At 43.0% G+C, this 20,528-nt stretch overlaps 2 protein-coding genes across 6 annotated transcripts in view; one reads left to right on the top strand and one right to left on the bottom strand.

The window, feature by feature from the left end:
- The window catches only part of LOC132996067 (solute carrier family 2, facilitated glucose transporter member 4-like), a 16,803-nt gene extending 7,516 nt beyond the window's left edge, over positions 1-9,287 (bottom strand). Inside the window, exons 1-3 of one of the 2 annotated variants that reach the window (XM_061066378.1) lie at positions 9,090-9,287; positions 7,872-8,060; positions 401-496 (exon numbers count right to left, since the gene is read on the bottom strand). In XM_061066378.1, the coding sequence (XP_060922361.1) occupies positions 401-496; positions 7,872-7,922 (147 nt within the window). In that variant the 5' untranslated portion in view covers positions 7,923-8,060; positions 9,090-9,287. Of the gene's footprint in view, positions 1-400; positions 497-2,321; positions 2,787-7,871; positions 8,061-9,089 lie in introns of those variants that run through there. The other variant, XM_061066380.1, reaches the window with a different exon arrangement.
- tp53 (tumor protein p53) lies at positions 5,404-20,528 on the top strand. 4 transcript variants are annotated; one of them, XM_061066374.1, is made up of 12 exons: positions 5,404-5,692; positions 13,421-13,514; positions 14,248-14,351; positions 15,051-15,354; positions 15,589-16,929; positions 17,388-17,642; positions 17,912-18,035; positions 18,615-18,754; positions 18,852-19,109; positions 19,602-19,868; positions 20,057-20,154; positions 20,252-20,528. In XM_061066374.1, the coding sequence occupies exons 2-12, from the start codon at positions 13,466-13,468 to the stop codon at positions 20,321-20,323; spliced, it is 3,012 nt and encodes a 1,003-aa protein (XP_060922357.1). In that variant the 5' UTR covers positions 5,404-5,692; positions 13,421-13,465; the 3' UTR covers positions 20,324-20,528. The 4 variants fall into 4 exon arrangements, with proteins under 4 accessions (XP_060922357.1, XP_060922358.1, XP_060922359.1 ...); XM_061066376.1 differs by lacking the exons at positions 13,421-13,514; positions 14,248-14,351; positions 15,051-15,354; ... (6 more) ...; positions 20,057-20,154; positions 20,252-20,528 and adding exons at positions 6,323-6,647; positions 7,912-8,048; positions 8,131-8,188; ... (6 more) ...; positions 11,025-11,098; positions 11,231-12,993 and having other exon boundaries at positions 5,409-5,692; XM_061066375.1 differs by lacking the exon at positions 13,421-13,514.

Here is a 20,528-nt window from a genome sequence, read left to right as displayed (position 1 = left end):
GTGGTTGGTGTGTTGCTTAGCGGGATTACGTAAAGACTGCTGGTTTGATTATCACGCAACTTGGTGGAAGGATGTGGTGTGGATCAGGGAAGGACTATTAGGGTTTTGGTGTGGATCTAAATCATGGGTCGGATTTCCTTCAGTTTGTTTGAATATTTTCATTGATTCCTCAGGGAATAATTCATTGATCTTTAAGAAAAACAATACCCGGAAATGCTGGAATGTTTAGAGGGTTAATGTCTATGTGCAATTTGGTGCAGATCCAAATAAAAGTTCAGATCTTGTGCATGTAAATGTTATATGTGCCCAAGGCGGCGGGGTATACGCTATACTTAGTGTCCCTCTAGTCCTGGGATATCCTTTCAGATATCCTCCAAGTGATCAGTGCTCAGCTCTTTACCTTCTGTGGTGCATTGATGACGCCGATGTTGTATCCGAACTCCAGAGATCCCAGAACGGCAGTGAAGACTGAGAGAGCAAGGGTTCCAGTCACTGCCTGCACGGGAAACACACACAAACACACAAAACTATAAAATACATAAACCTTTACCGTTACAAACTATATTATTTCCATCCCGGTGAGTAATGCTGGGAGCTGTTCTTGTAACACCAACAGAGGTTAAACACACACACACACATGCACATAGCCCCACTCCACCAACATCAACTATATATAACTGTGATCGGGATGTGAAACAATCTCTCTAGCGCTGCTCAAGACCTCATGGGCCGCTTTAATGAACGTTTAGCTTCTCTCCACTTTCCCATCAGGCCTCATGGCACCTGTCCCCAAGGTGACAGATGAGACGACCTTGGGGAGATGAGGACTTCCCCTTCCAGAAAAGTGTGTTTGAATACTCTCAAAGAGCTTTTCATGTCATACCGGGCAGATAAGATGACCCGGAGAATAGCTGCTACGCTAAGATGAGTATTTTCATGGCTGATTTGGGGATTTTATCAGCTTTTGGAGGACGTAAGAAGGCAGCTAGACAAACAACAACAAATCCATCATAGTCTTGATTACGCTTCCGGAAAAGCTGATATTTAAAACAACAACAATATGGTGTGACTAAAAGCGAAGTATGGGACTTGGTTTGGTTGGAATAATGTTTTTAATGGAGGAAAAAGCAGTTCATACACTAATGTGTATTATTCAATAAAGTAAAATAATAACTCTATTATCTATGTACCATTCATTTCTGTTCTATTCAATGGATCATGAAGGTGTACAACTCCTCTGCAACACTTTTGTCTTGACCTTGCTGTGTTGAGTCTGCAGATAAGCGCTCTTTAGTATCCACAGACCAAAACAAAGGGGTGTGTGTTTGCTTATGTGCATGTGTCCTTGCAGAAAAGGTAACGCGTTCAGAAGCAGCCATGTTCTGCTCTATTACACCGTGTTTCGTCTCAGCTGAATGTGCAGTCACTTATTTACTTTTCACTTATCGTGGGATAAATCAGCCCCTTTACTTTTCAAGCTTGGACTTCCTGCAATCTCCACACAAATTAAAAGCGGCCACTGATCGTCTGGTACTAAGATATAATGCTTTCTTTATGTCATAGTGTCAACAATTCTGAGCATCACACAGACACTGTTTCAATGCCATCACAGATCTAATTCCTGTTGATTTATGGTTTAGGAGATATTAAACTGTCCTTTGGAGGAATATAACATGCAAAACCAACATTTCCACCCCTCTGGCCGAGCAATGGTTTCTTAAAGAGAGCCGGAGGGAGCACACAACACAGGCACTGTTGATGAGGGCGGTGAAATCCTCTGTGGCCTCACAAACCACAACACTGAGCTCTGGGCCTGTAAACTGAGATATTTGCCTCGTCAAGGTCAAGCTCAGAACTAAATAAGGAACAAAGCCCATTTAAACCTGAGGGGATGTTAGTTTTTCTCCCTACCATTACTGACTGACCCACAAGTGTCAGTAAAAACCAACATATATTATAGATGATTATCTTTACTCTCAATTGCCCATTGGCCATTGATTTCTATATGTTCTTCTTATTTTACATGAAGAAATAGGAGAAATAAGAAAAATGTGGGTCAATCAATTGTATTTTATATCGTTTTTATATCATTTTATTATTATATGATTAGACTTTGCTTATTTCTTGCATCGTTCGAGGCAAAATGCAGTGTTTCTGTATAGGACAGCGAAAACCCCGTGCGTAAAAGCTCTCCAAACTCAAATTACGCACGGATAAAACCCGTTTCTAGCACAGAAACACGACTAACCACGTCAATCTTTTGAGGAGGAAAAGAAGCCACCACAAAATAACTTTTAAAAAACCTCAGTGGAAAATATTACCTCCCCTCCGAGTTGCTGAAACCCGGCCGGCATGACTTTGGCAGCTCCGGACTCCCAGTGGCGGGCGGTGACAGGTGCCAAATGGAGACGCGTGAAACTCCCTCAAAAGGACAACAAGCTGCAACTGGACCCCTGAGACCCTTTTGTGCCAAAAAACCAATGGAAACTTAAATCCAAAAAGGGAAGATCGCGGGGTCCGACCCGGAGCGTCCTGTCCTGCAAAGTGTTCTCAGTACTTTGAGGTTTGCGTTGCGTCCGTGCAGCTGGGAGAGACGAAAACCCGCACACCAGCGTGCACACCTCTCTCCAAAAAGGGTGGGAGGAGGGGAGTGGAGAGGTAGGAGTGAGGCTGTGGGATCTTGAGGTCCGAGGAGAGAACGGAGAGGACGAGCTCCTGACCTTAACGACCATTGGCTGAAGATGAGAGGGGAGCGAGCATGTGTGCAGGAAGAAGCTCCAGGAGGAGACATGATGGGACATTACAGACAAAGGGGGGGGGGGGGTCTGGCTTTTCTTTGTGAAGTGTCATGGTTGTGATTACATTATAAGATTCCTGTTTGAATCAGCAATCCTTTATCCATAGCTGGAGGTTTGCTTCGGGCCAAATTTGGTCTCAGGGCCCAGTTTTTCAAGCCTTGTTACATAATGTGAACTTTCCTTTAGACTTATAAACTCCAGTGGGGATGCACAAGTGAGGCAGCAAGCAAAACTCAAAATCACATCGACTAAGTGCATATGTCTCCCAAAAGTCCCCTTATAAAACCACATATATATTCACTATATCTTGGTTTTTAATTGGAGGTGCTGCAAATTGCTCTAATTCACTCCAGATAGCATTTTGGTAATTTGGTTTCCATTTTTTTGGACCATGAGCCATTAATTATTCTCTCAGAGATCAATGAAAATGATGACAAATATGTGAAATGTGAAAAAGCAATTACTGAATCTGCACCAGAGTTTATTGGGTTCTTTCATTCCACATCCTTCCAGCAAGTTTCATGATAATCTCCAGCCGTTGTGCAGAATAAGAGACAAAGGCCAGTGTGAACATAACCTCCAGGTAGTTATTAAAGGTAAGATATGGAGGCTACATGGCTGCACAGGTGCCGGACCTCAGGCGAACCCATGTCAGTCTCAGACATGAGACCATGACTCAACATGTGTCATGCAGCAAAGAGGGGGCTCGTCTTGGACGCCCCTGGTTGCCCATTGTCTGCCTTCCCAACAACCATAAATCCCTTTCTATTTCAGATCACATGCCAAAGAGGTCAAACACCACACGCTCACCCTGCTCCACAAACTCTCCCCCTTCCAGCTCCAGCACACAACAAAGCCCCGGCCCCCCCTTCCAGCGGGCGACAGGTGGGACCCCAAATTTGGGCTCGGCCACCTGAGTTAGCAGAGTGGGTGTGGTTTGTGGATGAGGGTGACAAGTGCGTTGGAGAATCCTCCAGAGAGCTCAGTGGAAAAAGATCTGCTGTTCGTCTCTCAATAAGAAAGACACAACCCTCACAGAAACACACCACACCCCCCCCTCCCCATGCCACTCTGTCCCTGCCTTTTCCCTCCGCTGCCCTCATACGCACATTGAGAGCGAGTGGGGGGGGTGGGGGTGGGAACTTGACACCCATCATGTGAAGCCAGGGGCCCCACACACGCACAACTGTGTGTGACTCTGACTAAAAGTAGAGACACTTTACACCATCCGAACACTGGCGTAGGGTCCCCACCAGCATAGCTTAATGGTTCATACAACCAGGGACACACAGAGGTACTATTACATTTCCAAAAAGTATCACATGTATTCATAGAGCGGGAGCCAAGAATTATGAAAGAACTGCAAGTACAGACTTGGAGAAGGTACAAATATCAACGCACTCTCAGACTTGGAGAATATTTTGAACTTTTCACAAAATGTCACCTGTGTTGTCCCCAAACTGCATGTTTAGTGTTATCGGAAACACACACACACACACACACACACACACACACACACACACACACACACACACACACACACACACACACACACACACACACACACACACACACACACACACACACACACACAGACTCACACTCTGTCACTCTCTCACACCATGTGACTGCCCAAATGATGTAGCAAAGGCGCCTGTGTAAATACTATCCCTCCTTGTCATGACCTATGTGTGTGTGTGTGTGTGTGTGCGTGTGCGTGTGCGTGTACGTGTGTGTGTGTGTGTGTGTGTGTGGGTGTGTGTGTGTGTTTGTGTGTGTGTGTGTGTGTGTGTGTGAATGGTTGGTGAGGTCAGCCGGTTTAAAATCATGCTAGAGTAAATTGTGTGGCGTGACAGACGGCAGGTGTTGCGCTGTGATGGTCAGTGGCGGCGTGTGACCGGCTGCAATACCTCACGAGGTCATTCGTTAACTGTGAGAAAAAAAATCACAAAATCACAAATGCATAGGTTCAAAAAACATTTTAAACAAACACAAAGTTTTGTGGTAATTTGTGCAGCAGGTTTTAAGTAATCCTGCTAATTGACAAAGAAACGCTGATGAAGACCTAATCTCCTTGGTGGTAGTAATGTAGATCATCACACCCACACACACACACACACACACACACACACACACACACACGCACACACCAGCCCCTTTTCATGTGACGTGCCAATGCATTCAATTTGATTTGGCATCTAATTTACTGAACCATCTCCACCAGCATTTGGGAAAATTCAAATTCATGCTGCATGTGATTTTTATTCCCTTTGTGGTTCTGAGCCTGTTCTGTTGGACCTCCCGCATTATTGTGTCCTGGTGCAGTGCCACTCAGGATCAGGTTCAAAGAGGACTCGCTGGCACCATCAGTGCATTCATTTAAAGGTCAAACCAGGGGTGATGGACGAGGACCAGCGTGGTCCTTGGACGTGACTCCGGGTGCCAGTTCAGGACATGACACCAACGGCAGCAGCACGGCACGAGTGGCCCGACGGGAGTCATCTGAGAGGGCCCGGCTGGGAGCTCTGGTCCCCCAGCGGCACAGACGGGCAGCTTATCAGCAAAGGGGCGTTTGAAGGGTGAGGAGAGATGACATCATCCGGCCTGTTATGAAATCAAGGCACAGTGAGAACAGCTGATTTTAAAACACCAACTGTTATCAGAAGAGAAGGAAAACGGGCTGGACTCCACTCCTCCACTTTGCCCAGTGGACCTGGAGGAGCCAGTCCTGAAGTGAGATGCTGACACTGGCCACTCAAGGGACCCAAGGGCTTCAGGGTCGACCTTTGACCTCAGGAGTCGTAGACAGAAGCAAGAGGAAACGTTTGGGTTCATCGTGCAAAGATGAACTCGTAACAACATCGCTGTCGTCGGCTGAGGAAGAAACTAAAACTGTTGGTATTTCCTTTTACTTCCTAAATGTTTAAATTCTGAAACTGTATATTTTCTAGTTTTTACAATGACAATAACTTTACGTTCACAAAGTTAAGGCCTGTTATAGTGACAAGTATTTTACCTTGCTTTTACATTTGTGTAGTTGTTTAGTTCTATCACAATCACTGTTTTTAAGAGTCTGACTCTTTTATTAAAGAGAAAAGTGAACTCACATGAACTCACCACATTCAGTGAGTTCATGTGAGTCCCTGATGCAATATTGTACCATTCATTTGAAGTTGCCTTCAAGTGTAATACTGTAGTTATTTGTTTCAAATGTAGCTTAAACCCTAAACTGGCTCTTTGTTAATTTCAATGGCAAAGATGATTGTACGATTGTTATATCATATTGATTGAATACGTTAGTAAGAATTGCTTTAGATGCTTCTGACAAATGTATGATACAATAATAACAACAAATCAAAAAAAGCAAGGGTATAAATAACTTGATACAAAACTAAAACTATTAACATTCAAAAGTGCAAATGAAGTACAACATTTAACTGTATGGAGTCTGTGTGAATTCTAAAAGTTTTAATTTCACCATGTGGATATTATCCTAATAACCTTTTATCATGTTTTTATGACAGTTGTCATATTTCGGACGGTTGTGAAAGCAGCAGTATTTGGCGGTGTTGCGTTTGAGTGCATCGGGAGAGTTGGCCTCTCTGTGATTGGCCGCTGGTTAAAGAGCCGTCCCTCTGCTTCCTGGTGGGAATCCCCGATCACAACAACAACGTGCTGCCGACGACAATCACAATATTCGGGCTTTTTTTTCGTACCTCCTCGGCTCGACCCACACCCGCGACTCGAGCCCCCCTCGGACGGCGGCAGGGGGAAGCTCAAGGCACCCGTGTGTTCCCGGTTCTTCTCCCCTCCGGTGAAGCGGACACCGGAGAGCCGCCGGTTAGCACGGTGAGAAAAAGTTTGCTAGCTTGATTCCCCCAAAACGCAATGCTAACGTTATGCTAACCCAATTAGCCGGGGGAAGCTAGCTAAATCACGCCCGCTAGCTATCCCAAAATAGATGCTGCGCTGTTTACTCGACGGTTGTTAGCATGTTAGCATGATTTTCATAATAATTAAGTTTAGTTATTTGCTGTATGTCGGTGTAAAGTGTCGAGTAGGATCAATGGAGCATGGTTCATTCAGATCCGTGGGCCTCCTGCATGACAGAAAATGGACGACAGCTAGCGTTAGCATGCTGGATTGTTTATTGCGCCTGAAATGTTTTTAGCCCTGCTAGCTTTTATTTTTAAGTTTTCGTTCTCTAACTGTATTTCTGAGATATAGGTGAGTCTAATGCACGTTTTACTAAGTTGCATTCAAACTGGTTAAAGTTAGTCAAAGGCCCACTTTAGTTTGTGTGTTTTATTTCCTGTGTGGCAGCCATGACATGATGCATTCATATTTGTGGCTAAATTTATTAACTTATTGACGTTACACTCATTAATCCTAAATGTTGTTGTTTGTCCACTTTAACCTCATTAAAGTAGTTGTGTCTTAAATGTTGTTGCTTGTAAATTTACGTATTAAAATAGTATAACTATTCATGCCATACATTATTTTGTGATTATTATTCTTTGGAATCGTTTGTTGTAATTTATGAGCTTATCAAACCCAAACTAAAGTCCTCAGGATCCACCATCTGTTTTTCATAACAGTGAAGTGAACTTTATCTTTGCCTTTTGGACATTCCGATGGTTATTATATGGGGATTTTTACACAGAAAACAAACCTTGACTAAAAGTTACATGCAACCTAACAGGATGAATATTAATTGTAACTAACTAATATTATGAATAAGATTACGTTATTTTATCTAGGCTTTTGATTTGATTGATTGGAATTTTATTTTATTTATTTGTATAATTGTCTTTATTTACTTCCATTTATTCTTATATTTTTATACATGTATTTTTTTTTATTATTTTATTTAATCTTATTTAAGTTATTTAATTTCTGCCTCTTTTTCTTTACCCTGAGTGTTTGATTGTGTGTTCATAAATGTTTGTATGTTTATAAATGTTTGAATGCATGTTTCTTATATGTAAAACTCAAATATATTGTTAAAAAATTTTTTAAATGCAACCCGATTGTTGGTAATCATTTAATTTGAGATAGAGATAAATACTTAACTGTTCTAACACAACTTCTTACTTCCTGGTTGTCACTGCAGCATTCCTGCATCTCAGCTTCTCGTCATTTCCTCCCTGCGGCTGCAGACCGGAGCTAAATGATGGATGAGCAAGGTTTGGACGGGCTGCAGATCCTTCCCGGGAGCCAGGACTCCTTCAGCGAGCTGTGGGCTTCTGTGTAAGTCATGTTCTGGATATGTTTACCATTAAAACAAAAATGTCAGCTTACTCCAGATAAGTTAACTAGGTTGTTTTTGCAGACAAACTCCCTCCATGGATCTGAACAACTGGAGGCAAAATGACCAGATTGACAATTTGGTAAGCATGCGTACCCCTGGATGAGAGAGAGTGTGTGTGTGTGTGTGATGGTGGAAATTTAATAACGAGTGCATTTCCATTGAATTATCCCTTTTTTTAAATCCTACATTGTTTGATAAAGGAGGCAGACTGACTAGCTCTCTTCTATTTGTCCTTTTGCAGCTTGCGGATGGGTTTGATATTAATCTGTTTGAGCTGCCCCCAGAGACGGTAGCCAAAGAAAGTGGTTGTCCCCCCGCCTCCACCGTCCCGGTCGTCACCGACTACCCTGGGGAGTACGGCTTCCAGCTTCGCTTCCAGAAGTCTGGCACAGCCAAATCTGTCACCTCCACTGTAAGAAATCACTCTCCTAGAAATGCTTACTTTTAAACTGACTGGAAAACATGCTGCCTGTTATTTCAAAGGATAAACACACCAGAATAGTCTTACTCTGATCTTTATCACCAGCAAATTCATTCTTTTCGGCTAATGGTGTTTAAGTTTAACAGATTTATTCAGAATCTAAATGCTTGATCACAGAAGTTAAGTTTCACTCGCAGCAGATTATCCTGCAACCAAACTTGGTGAGGAGCTCATTCTGCTGTTAGAGCTCCGTGTCTGAGACAAAAGGAATTTCAAAAGCATGTCAGTGTAAAGGCGCCATTCACAGATTGAACCAAATTTCTTTCATTCATGATTTAATATTACTCAATCTTAACTGTGCTCCTGTCGAGCAATTTGATAATAGACTAAATTACATTTAATCTTATCGTCTTAAAAGTTAACATTTTCAGCTTTGTGGATTGAAAGGTTTTATGAATCACTGTTCTCTCAAGCTTATTTTCTTTTTAAAGTTATTCAAAATGTTCAAACACATAGAAACTCTATTAGATAAGCATTAGTATAAAATATCTCAACTTACCTCAGCGCTGCGTTAGAAATCCATTCTTTGGTTTCTCTCACGGTGGCCTTCATGTGGAATCTCATTGTGACGATTCGCTAAATCACAGCATTTGAGGAGCCAATGGCGTTGATGTGTATCATGACTCGTGCAGCAGCTCGCCATGGTTGGCCAGTTTGGTTCAGGGTTAGGCCGGTCTGACCTGGAACTCCCGCCCCCTGACTCCTGCTCTGGTCTGTGGGTGAGGTGCAGTCTGCTTGTAACATGACGGGACATGTTCCTGCCATGTCTTCCTCCAGCACTGAAAGGGTTAAAAACAGAATAAAGTAAAATAAATTGCGAATTTTGAATTTGATAATCTGTCCTCAATGATCTGGAGAAATCTACACGTCGTTTGTGTTTTTTCTTTAGAGTAGAAAGTGTAGTTTACCTACTTTTTGAGTAGTTTCCTTGTCTTTTCTGAAACAGATTTCAGACCAGGACTCGGTTTTGGAGTCGTCACATTCTGCTCTCCTTTCTCCACAAGTGGAACGATTATATCCTGTGTGGCTTTCTCCCCGTGTTTCTCTCAGTTTTCGGAGCTTCTCAAAAAGCTGTATTGCCAGCTGGCTAAAACCAGCCCTGTGGAGGTGTTGCTGAGCAAGGAGCCTCCTCAGGGGGCTGTCCTCAGAGCCACAGCGGTCTACAAGAAGACTGAGCATGTGGCCGATGTGGTCCGTAGATGTCCCCATCACCAGACTGAGGACAGTAAGTAAAGTGATCAGTGTAAAATGTCCTTGTATGATTGGTGGAAGAGACTTTGTCCTCTTTAGACAAATCTGATTTAAACCCAGCAGGTCTGAGGTGAATTTTGTCCTGATCTGGTTGTGGATCTGTGTTTTGTGTTCAGCTGCAGAGCATCGCAGCCATCTGATCCGACTGGAGGGCAGCCAGAGGGCTCTGTACTTCGAAGATCCACACACAAAGAGGCAGAGTGTGACCGTCCCGTACGAACCCCCCCAGGTAAGACTTCCTCCCTCCTTCTGTCTGAAAGGGAACGTGTCTGCTCCTAACTTACTAGATGTTCTTTTATTACGTATGTGGTATTTTAGATCAAGTGATCTTTCTCTAATTGTATGAGCCTCAGCCAGCAGTGACGTTATCATTTTTTTTTTCTTCAGCTGGGCTCAGAGACCACCGCCATTCTGCTGAGCTTCATGTGCAACAGCTCCTGCATGGGGGGGATGAACCGCAGGCAGATCCTCACCATCCTGACCCTCGAGACACCCGAGTAAGTCTTGGCTTCTTCTTTTAGTTTTATTCTTTATTTTCGGGTAGACGTATAGTGTAATAAATCAAAGTCTTGTTTTTAACGAGATGTGTTGAGGGAGGGGAAATCTTATTTTGGGTTAGATAGAAGTGGTATGGGGGGGTGATGGGCAAATGGCATACGTAGATTTGTTTTGTTAACTATGTTTAAACAGTCTCATCTTCCAGCTTGTATTAGATCTTTGTTGTTGCAGCTTAGGGAACCCGTCGTTTCCTTTTTTTTTTTACATTTAAATTTCCTCCCCAGCGGCCTGGTGCTGGGCCGGAGATGCTTCGAGGTGCGTGTCTGTGCATGTCCAGGAAGGGACCGTAAAACCGACGAGGACAGCAGCACCAAGACACCAAACGGCCCCAAGCAGACCAAGAAGCGCAGTACGTTTTGTGTTGCGATGTACATTTGTAACTTCAGTTTTCATTTGTTTGTTCCGTTTCCTTTCTAACCGAGCTTTTGTTTTAGAACAAGCTCAGGGAAACTCTGCTCCACACACAATGGTGATGAAATCCAAGTCTTCCTCCAGCGCAGAGGAAGAAGAGGTCTTTACTGTTCTCGTGAGTAAAGATGCAATGTCGCACAAAGCAGGATTTCTTCTTCACAAAATCTTCCGTGACATGAATAATTCCCCTTTCATTAATTATTTTTTATTGTAGGTTAAAGGTCGAGAGCGTTATGAGATGATAACAAAGATCAATAATGCTTTGGAGGTGGCGGAGGCTAAAGAAAAGTAAGACATGCATCAAAAAACTAAACACTGCAATCAATTCCAAATGTATATCACAATTCATTTCTTATGTCAGTGTTCTAGCTGAACTATTTCTAATGTTTTTTCAAATTTCTTTTTCGTTCTCTGCACCAGAGCCAAGAACAAAGTCTCTGTAAAGCAGGAGCTCCCGGTGCCCTCCAGCGGAAAGCGACTCGTGCAGAGGGGAGAGCGGAGCGACAGCGACTGAGCAGCTCGTTGCTCGATTCTTGACTACAAACGTCCTCTCTTAATCCTTCACAGCCTTCAGGTTTAAATCAGGTTATTCACTCATCGGAACCCTAAAATCACCTCCTGCCTCTCTATGCCAGAACACTTGAGCTGACAACTGTACTGCCTGACCACTTGCTGTACTGTAAAGCACTGTACAGTGTTAATCACACAAACTAATGAATAAATGGAATGCATTATGAAGAGGGAGAGGTTCACTCTGTAAGCAGACCCTGACTCCATCTCACGGCTCTCACTCAACGATAGGGCTCTGGATTCAATCAGTGTTAATTTTGGGTGGGATTTTAATTCTAGTTTTAACAACTGTTTTTAAAATGTGTCATTTCTGTTGGCATTAATTATGCATTCCTTTTTTGTCTGATTTTTTTTTTAATTGGTTAAAAACCCAAAGAGATAATTTTTTTTTGTTTTTTCTTTGTTCAACTGTTTTGTCAAAGTATTAAGTATTATCAAGTGCGTTTTCAAACCCGAAAGTCCGAACCAAGGTTAAGGTTCTTTTGTGACATTGTTTACATTCGATGTTTGGTTCTCAAATTGAAATTCAGGAAGTGCACAAAAGATGTTTGCATTACCTACATGTGTCCTGGGCAGTGTCTACTTATCCAGGACATTGATTTGAATTCCAGACCTGCAAACGTTTTTGGAAAAGGTCGGCATGAAAAAGAGTCCTTCCGTTTGAATGGATGAAATGAATGTACTTGTTCACTTAGTTACTTTTGTTGCCACTTTAATATTTCAATGCTATTACAAGCAGCTAAATGAATGGCAAGCAATCCTGCAAACTGCTTCTGCTTCATTTTAGTTTTCTGTAGTTTTCTGCTTCAACTTCCTGCAATTTCTTTTCAATTTACAAGTCCAAACCATCCAAAGAAAATTAGTTTGGTCTAAATTTCCCCTGAGGCCACTTTCGCAAGTGTTGAATTGGTTCCGATTTGGTTCCTGTCTGGACCAAACGACACCTGTGTGAAAGCGCCTTAAGTGTTCAGTGCACACAAACAAAGATTTTTTTTTTTTAAACAGACCAGAATCAAACCTCAAGCTAAATGCACAGCTTTGCCTGGAAATTAACAAAGATCATTAGACTCGGTCTTTAGTCCGTTTGTGTTTTTATTGTTAAAGATCAGCTTGTTTTCAGATACAACACAATGATTTCTGTTCAAATGAACACTGTTAGTTGGATGAGGGGTTGGCTGGATCATCCCCGAAAACCTAATCACATCTCTTTAGTACCCGTTAGCTTTTTATACACACCAAAATTACACCTGAGGAAATGATAGGATTTGCACCCATGCAGGAACATTTGTTTTTTAAAGTATTTGGTAACAATCCAACTCAGAGACAAAATAACTTCAGGATGTTCGTTAAATGTTTGCTTCCATCCACAAGTTTAATCAGCACTTGAGTTTAACCAATCACTGTCAATGAATAAAACCACTCTTTCACACTGCCATTACATATCCATAAGGCTTTGCCCATTTTTTTTATTGTTTGTTTCTTTTATAGATTATTTTGGGAACTTAGTTTTGTATAAGAGGTTTTTTATCTTTCTACTGTTTAGTTTTCATGTTTTTGTACCATTTTCCATTTAGTTAGTCTGAGCTTTAATCCGAAATAAACACTTAACGTCACACAGTTGTCCTGTCATCTGTTATTTATTCTCTAAATGTCTTTTGGTCTTTGCATCTGCTCCCTGACGGATTATTGTACTGTTCACATTTTCATATTGGTATTTTGCATCTCTCGGAATTAAATGCAAAACACCAGCAACTCACAGTGTCATCTGTCCCGAGTGGAGCTTTTTTATTCAAATGTCTGACGACCTGTTGATCTTCACTGTGGGTGGATCAGGTGTATGTTTGTGTGTTCATATGAAATCCCCCCCCCTCTCTCTCTCATATTGAGAGATTAATTCCCTCCCTGTTCAGAGAGGCAGAGGATTCAGCCATAGCTCGGGTCAGTTGTGAATTCAAGCCAAATTAATTCTACAGCTTTTTGAACCACTTAAAACCTTCTTTGGTTAAATACTGTACGGGTCCGACTGTTTTTATTTTACAGTAGCTGTTCTCTGGGGAAGTTATCCAGAATCCACTGGAAGACAACATGACAATGTTTTCTCTTCAGGATAAAATCTGTATTTTAGTACCTTGGGGTGAGTGTTATATTAACATCTATGCACCGCACAATCCTTGGGCTCAGTGTTAAGTGCTGATAATAATGATTTACTCTGTCTTTAAATATGTTTTTCTATTTGATATTATGTCAATGGAAAATAATAAGAACATTCACATTGTAATTGTCTGGATGCCAAGGTGATGTCTTCAAATGGGAGTTTGTCCTTCAGTGTAAATGTTAGATATTATATTTCTTACAGACAATCCATGGTTTGGTGAAGCCGGTGGTAAATGTAATTATTTTACTTTGCTTGTTAAAGGCCTATAAATCAATTTATATTCATTATTCATTATTTGTCCTATTTGCTACAGCACCAGAAACGGCTGTTTATTAAATGAAACTTAACTTCACACAGTGAGTTCAACCTGGAGGCTTCAAACTCGAGACCACATATGGTTTATAACGATCCTGGCAGTGGGGTGCTGTGTTTTTATCCTTCTTAACTTACAATTTGATTTAATAGAGAATATTTTAACCTGTTTTATTATTTTAAGGCTGCAGAAATTTGCTGCAGCTATACTAACTACCTGTAGTTCAGTCAAGATCCTGTGGTTGAGTTACATATCAAGAATATATAATGATGGTCTGTTGGTGTGTTGATTATAGAAAATAAAATGATTGCTGGAAACAGAACACGTGCACAGATTCAACTTTACTGTGCATGTTGGGAGTCTTGACCTCCTCTCCACTGTTTGTACATCTCTGTGCAGCACTGATGATGATGATAATGATGATGATGCACGTCGAGGCCCAGCCCGAGTTCTTCCCCCTGCCCAATAAAATGACCTGGAACGAGGCCAGGAACCACTGCCAGGTAAAGAATTAACCTCAGCTATATGTAGACAAGGCTGAAACGTGAGGTGTGTGAAAAAAATGAACTGGTGAATTTCTGGAGCAGTGGCTGAAAAATGATCCAGAGCAGGAAGCTGTAAAGTCTAATCAGTCAGGAAGTAATTTCCTAACACAGGAAATGAACAGAAGTAGATTGACAGAAGCACTTCCTGGTTCATAACCTCAACCAGGAAATATGGAAAGTAGGTGTCTGTATGTTTGCATCTCGCACCAGGCTCAGGTTTGTCTGCTGAATTAAAGACTGCCACAACCAGACTGGAAGGTAACAGTTAGTCTGGCTTTGTCCAAAAGCAGCAAAATTCTGTCCATCCTGAAGCTGACGAGATGTTTCAACTTGAAGGGTCGAGGAATCATTAAGGTCCAATATCTTGTGCCAATCCAAACCACTGGATGAGTAACTTTTTTACCCATTGGAAGAAACAAGAAAATGTGCAGTGCAAGACTTAAAACTGTGAATAAACTTCATTTGTGGAAATGTACAAAGCCAAATGAATCTGAACCAAAGCTTCATAGCTAACTCCGACAGGTAAACAGCCGATGGTGTCACGCGGAGTTCTGAGAACCTTCAAACGTCCAAGGGATATTCGGCCTCTTGTCCAACTTTTGAAATTTGCTCAGTTCTGTTGTAAAAGAGTAACTGAATATTTCCATCTGTCATCAGGTCTGTTACAAGGAGCTGGTGACTCTGACCCCCAGCAACGCCCCGGTCGTTGCCCAGAAACTAACCTCCGTCTCCTGGATCGGCCTCCGCAAACATCCCCACCCCCCCTGTCCCCCCAGTATGCCGTGGAGCCGCTGGGCAAACGGGGACTTCCTCACCTACCAGAACTGGTACCCTGGTTGGCCTGTGTTGAAATCCCCCGGGGTCGTCCCCGGGACTGAAGACTTGTGTGTGGCCACGCTAAATTTTGGGGCTTGGGTTGAAAAGGACTGCTCCGAGCTGCTGCCTTATATTTGTTATGATGGTAAGACTCATTTAAAAGCTCCAAAGGTAAATACTACAGTACAATACATGAGTATGTTGTCATAAACAGCACTTTACTATCCCTAAAGAACACAATTATGTTAATTTATTATATTGTTATCCATTACTTACTTAATATTTACTACAGTGTTATATGCCACTCTAAGATCTTGTTTACTGCATAAGTACATATTGATTTTTGTTTTTATTTATGTCTCCCTGTATGACTTTCTAGAGCGTTTCTCTAGCCAAGTCGGCATGACTGCAGTGACAACCAGTAGCGCCAATTTCACTTGGCAGCCCATGGCTGGTAACATCGACCATTACCACGTTGAGACCAGAGGAGGCATCAACCAGGCGACAATCAGCACCAATCTGACGGCAATCGACACCAATCTGACAGCAAACGGCACTAATCTTACGACAATCGACACCAATCTGACATCTATCGGCACCAATCTGGCGGCAATCAGCACCAATCTGACTGCAATCGGCGCGCATCTGACGGAAATCGGCACCAATCTTAAGGCAATCGGCGCCCACCCGACGCCATTCGGCACCTATCCGACAGTGAATGGCACCAATCCGACGCCAATCGGCACCCACTCGATGACAATCGGCACCCATCCGACGACAATTGGCACCAATCCGACGAGCATCGGCACCAATCCGGCGACAATCGGCACCCACTCGACGACAATCAGCACCCACTCGACGGCAATCGGCACCCATCTGACGGCAATCGGCACCGATCTGGCGTCAATCGCCACCGATCTGGCGGCAATCGCTACAGATCTGGCGCCAACCGGCAACGATCCCACGGTAACAGGCACCGATCCGCCGGAAACAGGAACCGATCCGACAGCAACAGGCACTGATCCGACAGCAACAGAAACCGATCCGACAGCAACAGGCACCGATCCGGCGGCAACAGGAACCGATCCGCCGGCAACAGGCACCGATCCGACGGCAACAGGAACCGATCCGACAGCAACAGGCACCGATCCGACGGCAACAGGCACCAATCCGACAGCAACAGGCACCAATCCAACAACAATCTGCATCAATCTGATGACACTCTGCACCGATCTGACAACAATCGGTGCAAATCTGACAGCAACTAGCACCAATCCGACGACAATCGGCACCAATCCGACGACAATCGGCCCTAATCCGACAACAATCGGCACAAATCCGACGACAATCGGCACAAATCCGACGACAATCGGCACCAATCCGACAACAATCTGCCCCAATCTGACAGAAATCGGTGGCAATCTTACGGCAATCGGCACCAATCTGACGGCAATCGGCACCAATCTGATGGCAATCGGCACCAATCTGACGGACATCGACACCAATCTGACGGCAATCGGTGCCAATCTGAAGGCAATCGGCACCAATCTGAAGGCAATCGGCACCAATGTGTTGGCAATCGGCACCAATCCAACGGCAATCGTCACCAATCTGACCTATGACCTTTCCAACCTGACCGCGGGCACCCGCTACTCCATCCAGGTGTTCCCTGTTAAATGTGGGCGGATCCTGATCCCACAGGCCGCCACCTTCTACACCAGTGAGTCACATTCAGCCGCGTCATTTAGATTAGTTTACGCCAAACGTAAAGATCTGCTGTGTCACAGAGAAAGAGGAAAGAGAATGTAACATGTTCTGTCTCAGTGCAGAAATGAGATTGTCGATTGGGATCTGCAAGATGAATCAAAAGGGGATTTGTCGTTTTTGAGTGAAACTCCGGTTGTTTTTGTTACTTACTTCCTCTATTTTTCTTTGTCCTTGCAATATAGATTTTGTCTCTCATAATATCTAATATATATATTACAATATTTTCTTCATATGACCCAAATAATCCCATCATAGCATCTCATCCAACAAGAGAAATTTCTTTCCAGCTCTAGTTGTTTTCATTTTGATTTCAGCCGGGTTTTTTTTTATCTGTATGTTTGGAAGTTTTTTTTCATTTCAAATATTATTCTACTATATGACAATTTCACGAATCTCAAATCTCTTTCGCAGAACCTAGGGAAGTCCAAAACCTCAATGTGACCAAGGTGACGGAAACATCAGTGTTTCTGAGCTGGAACAAACCATCTGGACACGCGGATTTCTACCAAATCAAGGTCGACGGTGTTGAGAGTTCCAAAACCACCAATCTGACGTGGTCAGAGGTCGTCGATTTGAAGCCTGGAATCAGTCACACGTTCTTCGTCCTCTCAAGACTCCGTAACGATTCCCTTCGAAGCGAAGCAGCAAACATCTCGGCATATACAAGTGGGTTTATATCACAGAACTAAACACAGTTAAATGGTTATAATAGTATTAAACCTGCATGTAACACGTAATGTACAAATTTTGTACCGAACATAAACAGGAAATACACTGTATGTCTGAGACCGGTGAAAATTCCTTAAATGAGGAAGACTTTTATATTTTGTGGTTTCTTCCTCGTACAATGTGAAATTCAAACCAGTGAAGCCACGTCTGACCTGAACAGTTAAACCTGTGACGTTGTTGATGTAATGTTTTTTTTCCTCTGTCAGAGCCTCAGAAAGTGTCCAACCTGAGAGTGTCGAAAAATCGCCCAAACTCTCTGCTGCTCCGCTGGACGCCGCCTGAGGGGAACATCATAGGTTACCGAGTGCAGGCCGTGAATGACAGTAATGAGTAAGTGTTCTGAGATACACACAGTTTGAGTTCCTTCTGGGCCAATGTTTCATCCTTCCACCAAGTTTTTGTAAAAATCTGTGTAGCTTTTGTGTATTCCTGCTGACCAACAAACAAACGGGTGTGAAAACAAAATCTCCTTAGCAGAGGTAACAAAGACAACGACTATAAGAGGAAAAGATTATCCCCAAAGAAGATGAAAGCATCATGGATAATTTGACCTTTTTTTATTTTATTTTCCTGAGGTATCTCAAAGTCTTGTCTCTAATTGTTTTTTGTGTCTAAGCAGCCAAGCAAATTGAACATTGAACAAGCCATAATACAAAAATATAGAAAATATGCAACCTAAATATACAAATACAGGCCTTAAACTAACCGTGGATTTTCTGATAAATAAGTGCATGTCCCCTCTTTGTCTATCTGATCATGTGACTGCTCCAAACTCTTAAAGAATCAGAATGAGCAATAATGATGTGTCTGGATTCACTAGACGTCTTTCATTTGAACTCACTGAGCACAGGTTGATTATTACTGACCGGAACCCTGAACCTAATTTGTAGCTGTGTGTCCTCCAAACAGCAAACTGTTTGAGGGGAATCCTCCTGGGCCGGAGGTGACAGTGACGGGGCTGCCGATCGGCACCAGGATAACCCTGAGTGTGGTAGCCATCGCCTTTAGCGCCGTGGAGTCAGACAACGCGACCATCGTCAGCTACACCGGTAACTCTCTGCTGTGTGGCTTCCCTGCTTACGAGCACAAACTCTGTCCTGCTGTCCTGAAATGTCCCTAATCTGTCCTCTGTGACTCCTGCTTTAGCCCCGGCGCCGATTACCAACCTGACCTTGGAGACGACGGACAGCACACTCAATGCCACCTGGAACCAGCCTACCGGTAGCTACTCGTCCTTTAACGTCACGCTGCAGCTCGACGGTATGGATGTGGAGACGCCAGCAAACGTGACCAAGCCTGAGAAGAACTATGAGAAGCTGAAGAATGGAGTCAACTACACGGTGATCGTCCGCACTGTGAGTGGACATCTCCAAAGTCCGCCACTGGAAAGCTCCAAATTCACCCGTGAGTGAACTTTTACTGTGTTTTTACGTCGTTAAAGGTTTCGTAAATCGATGACTTTAGCCCTGGTTGACTCAACAACACCTGTAGATGGAATACTGCAGTAAAGCTGGTGTATAGGTTCACAATACATGCGAACAGACATATTGTCTTACTCAAGAAATCAGTAGTTAATGGGCCTTTTGTCATGATGCCATGATTGCACGTGCTGTGACTAGGTTCCAACACAACAGCAGAACACGGAGTTATTGAGGCTGCAGAGCTGTGCAGCCTCTCACTTAACTAAACTTAACTTAACTTCAACTGCGGAGAACAAATATCTCCACCAATCTATCAATGAGTCGATCAAACTTGAGCTTTCAATGAAGTGCTTCACAGGTGACCAATGCATCCCAAAGAAATCAATAATAGGTAGCACACCAATAAAGGAGAGTTACAAGGATAAAACAATGATAATAAAATGTTAAAGTTCTTTTTCTTTCTCCATTGGTTCAGTGCCGCTCCCGCCCACTGATGCCAAGGTCGTTTCCACCGGCAAGGACCGAATCACCTTCAAGTGGACGGCCCCTGACAACACAAGGACACCCAAGTACCTGGTGAACATCAGTTCCAGCATAGGGAACTACAAACAGTCGTATAAACTGGACAACATAACCGAACACATGTTTGAGGACCTGACCTCAGGGACCAAGTACTTGTTTCAAGTGCAAGCCGTGACAGATACAGCGAAAAGTTCCCCAGTGAGCCTTTCCCACTTCACAGGTGAGGATCTCAGTGATGAGGCTTTAGTCTTTACTGTACCTTAACAATCCATTTTCCTTCTTTTTGGATTGTTTTAACTTTGACCGCACTTTGCATTTTCCGCTGGAATCAGCTGACCATGCAAATTCCATAGCCGGAATGAGAGAGTGACTTCCTCTTTACACACACGTCTCTGTTTTGTTCTTCAGAGGCCGACGAAAGAGAAATCAGCCTGTCCATGTTGTGCTCCTCCTCAGAACCTCTCCTCTGTGCAAAGAACTCCACCGAGGAGAGTGTGTTCAGTCAGGTATGTTCTTCACCACCATTTTTATTTGAAAAAAAATGGTTTAACATCTTTTATGTCCATCAACAACCTTTCAAAATCAATGTTTTGTCCATTGCAGCTGGAGGCCCATTTTAGACAAAAACTGGGGGACAATTTTTTCTGGAAACTCGAGAAGCAAGACATTTCTTAATTTTCAATGATATTGATGATCTGATTAGTTAGTTTTATGTCTTGGTTTTTTCATCAACGAGTTATTTATGCTTAACTGCAGTTTCAGAAATTAGAATATTGTGTCTGTGGTGTGTGCATGTCCGTGTGGGTGGGGGTGTGTGTGATTACATTCAGAATCTCAAGAATCAACAAATGTAAAAAATCAATAAACTTAATACCTTCAA

Source organism: Limanda limanda, chromosome 22 (genome assembly GCF_963576545.1).
Source record: "Limanda limanda chromosome 22, fLimLim1.1, whole genome shotgun sequence".
NCBI lineage: Eukaryota > Metazoa > Chordata > Actinopteri > Pleuronectiformes > Pleuronectidae > Limanda > Limanda limanda.
This window is presented reverse-complemented; position numbering and strand designations above follow the sequence as displayed.

Coding starts and splice junctions, on each gene's coding strand:
- tp53 (XM_061066374.1), top strand. CDS start 13,466: ATGACAATGTTTTCTCTTCAGGATAAAATCTGTATTTTAGTACCTTGG. Junction 16,930..17,387: donor GGCCGCCACCTTCTACACCA/GTGAGTCACATT, acceptor TCTCTTTCGCAG/AACCTAGGGAAGTCCAAAAC. Junction 20,155..20,251: donor AGGAGAGTGTGTTCAGTCAG/GTATGTTCTTCA, acceptor TGTCCATTGCAG/CTGGAGGCCCATTTTAGACA.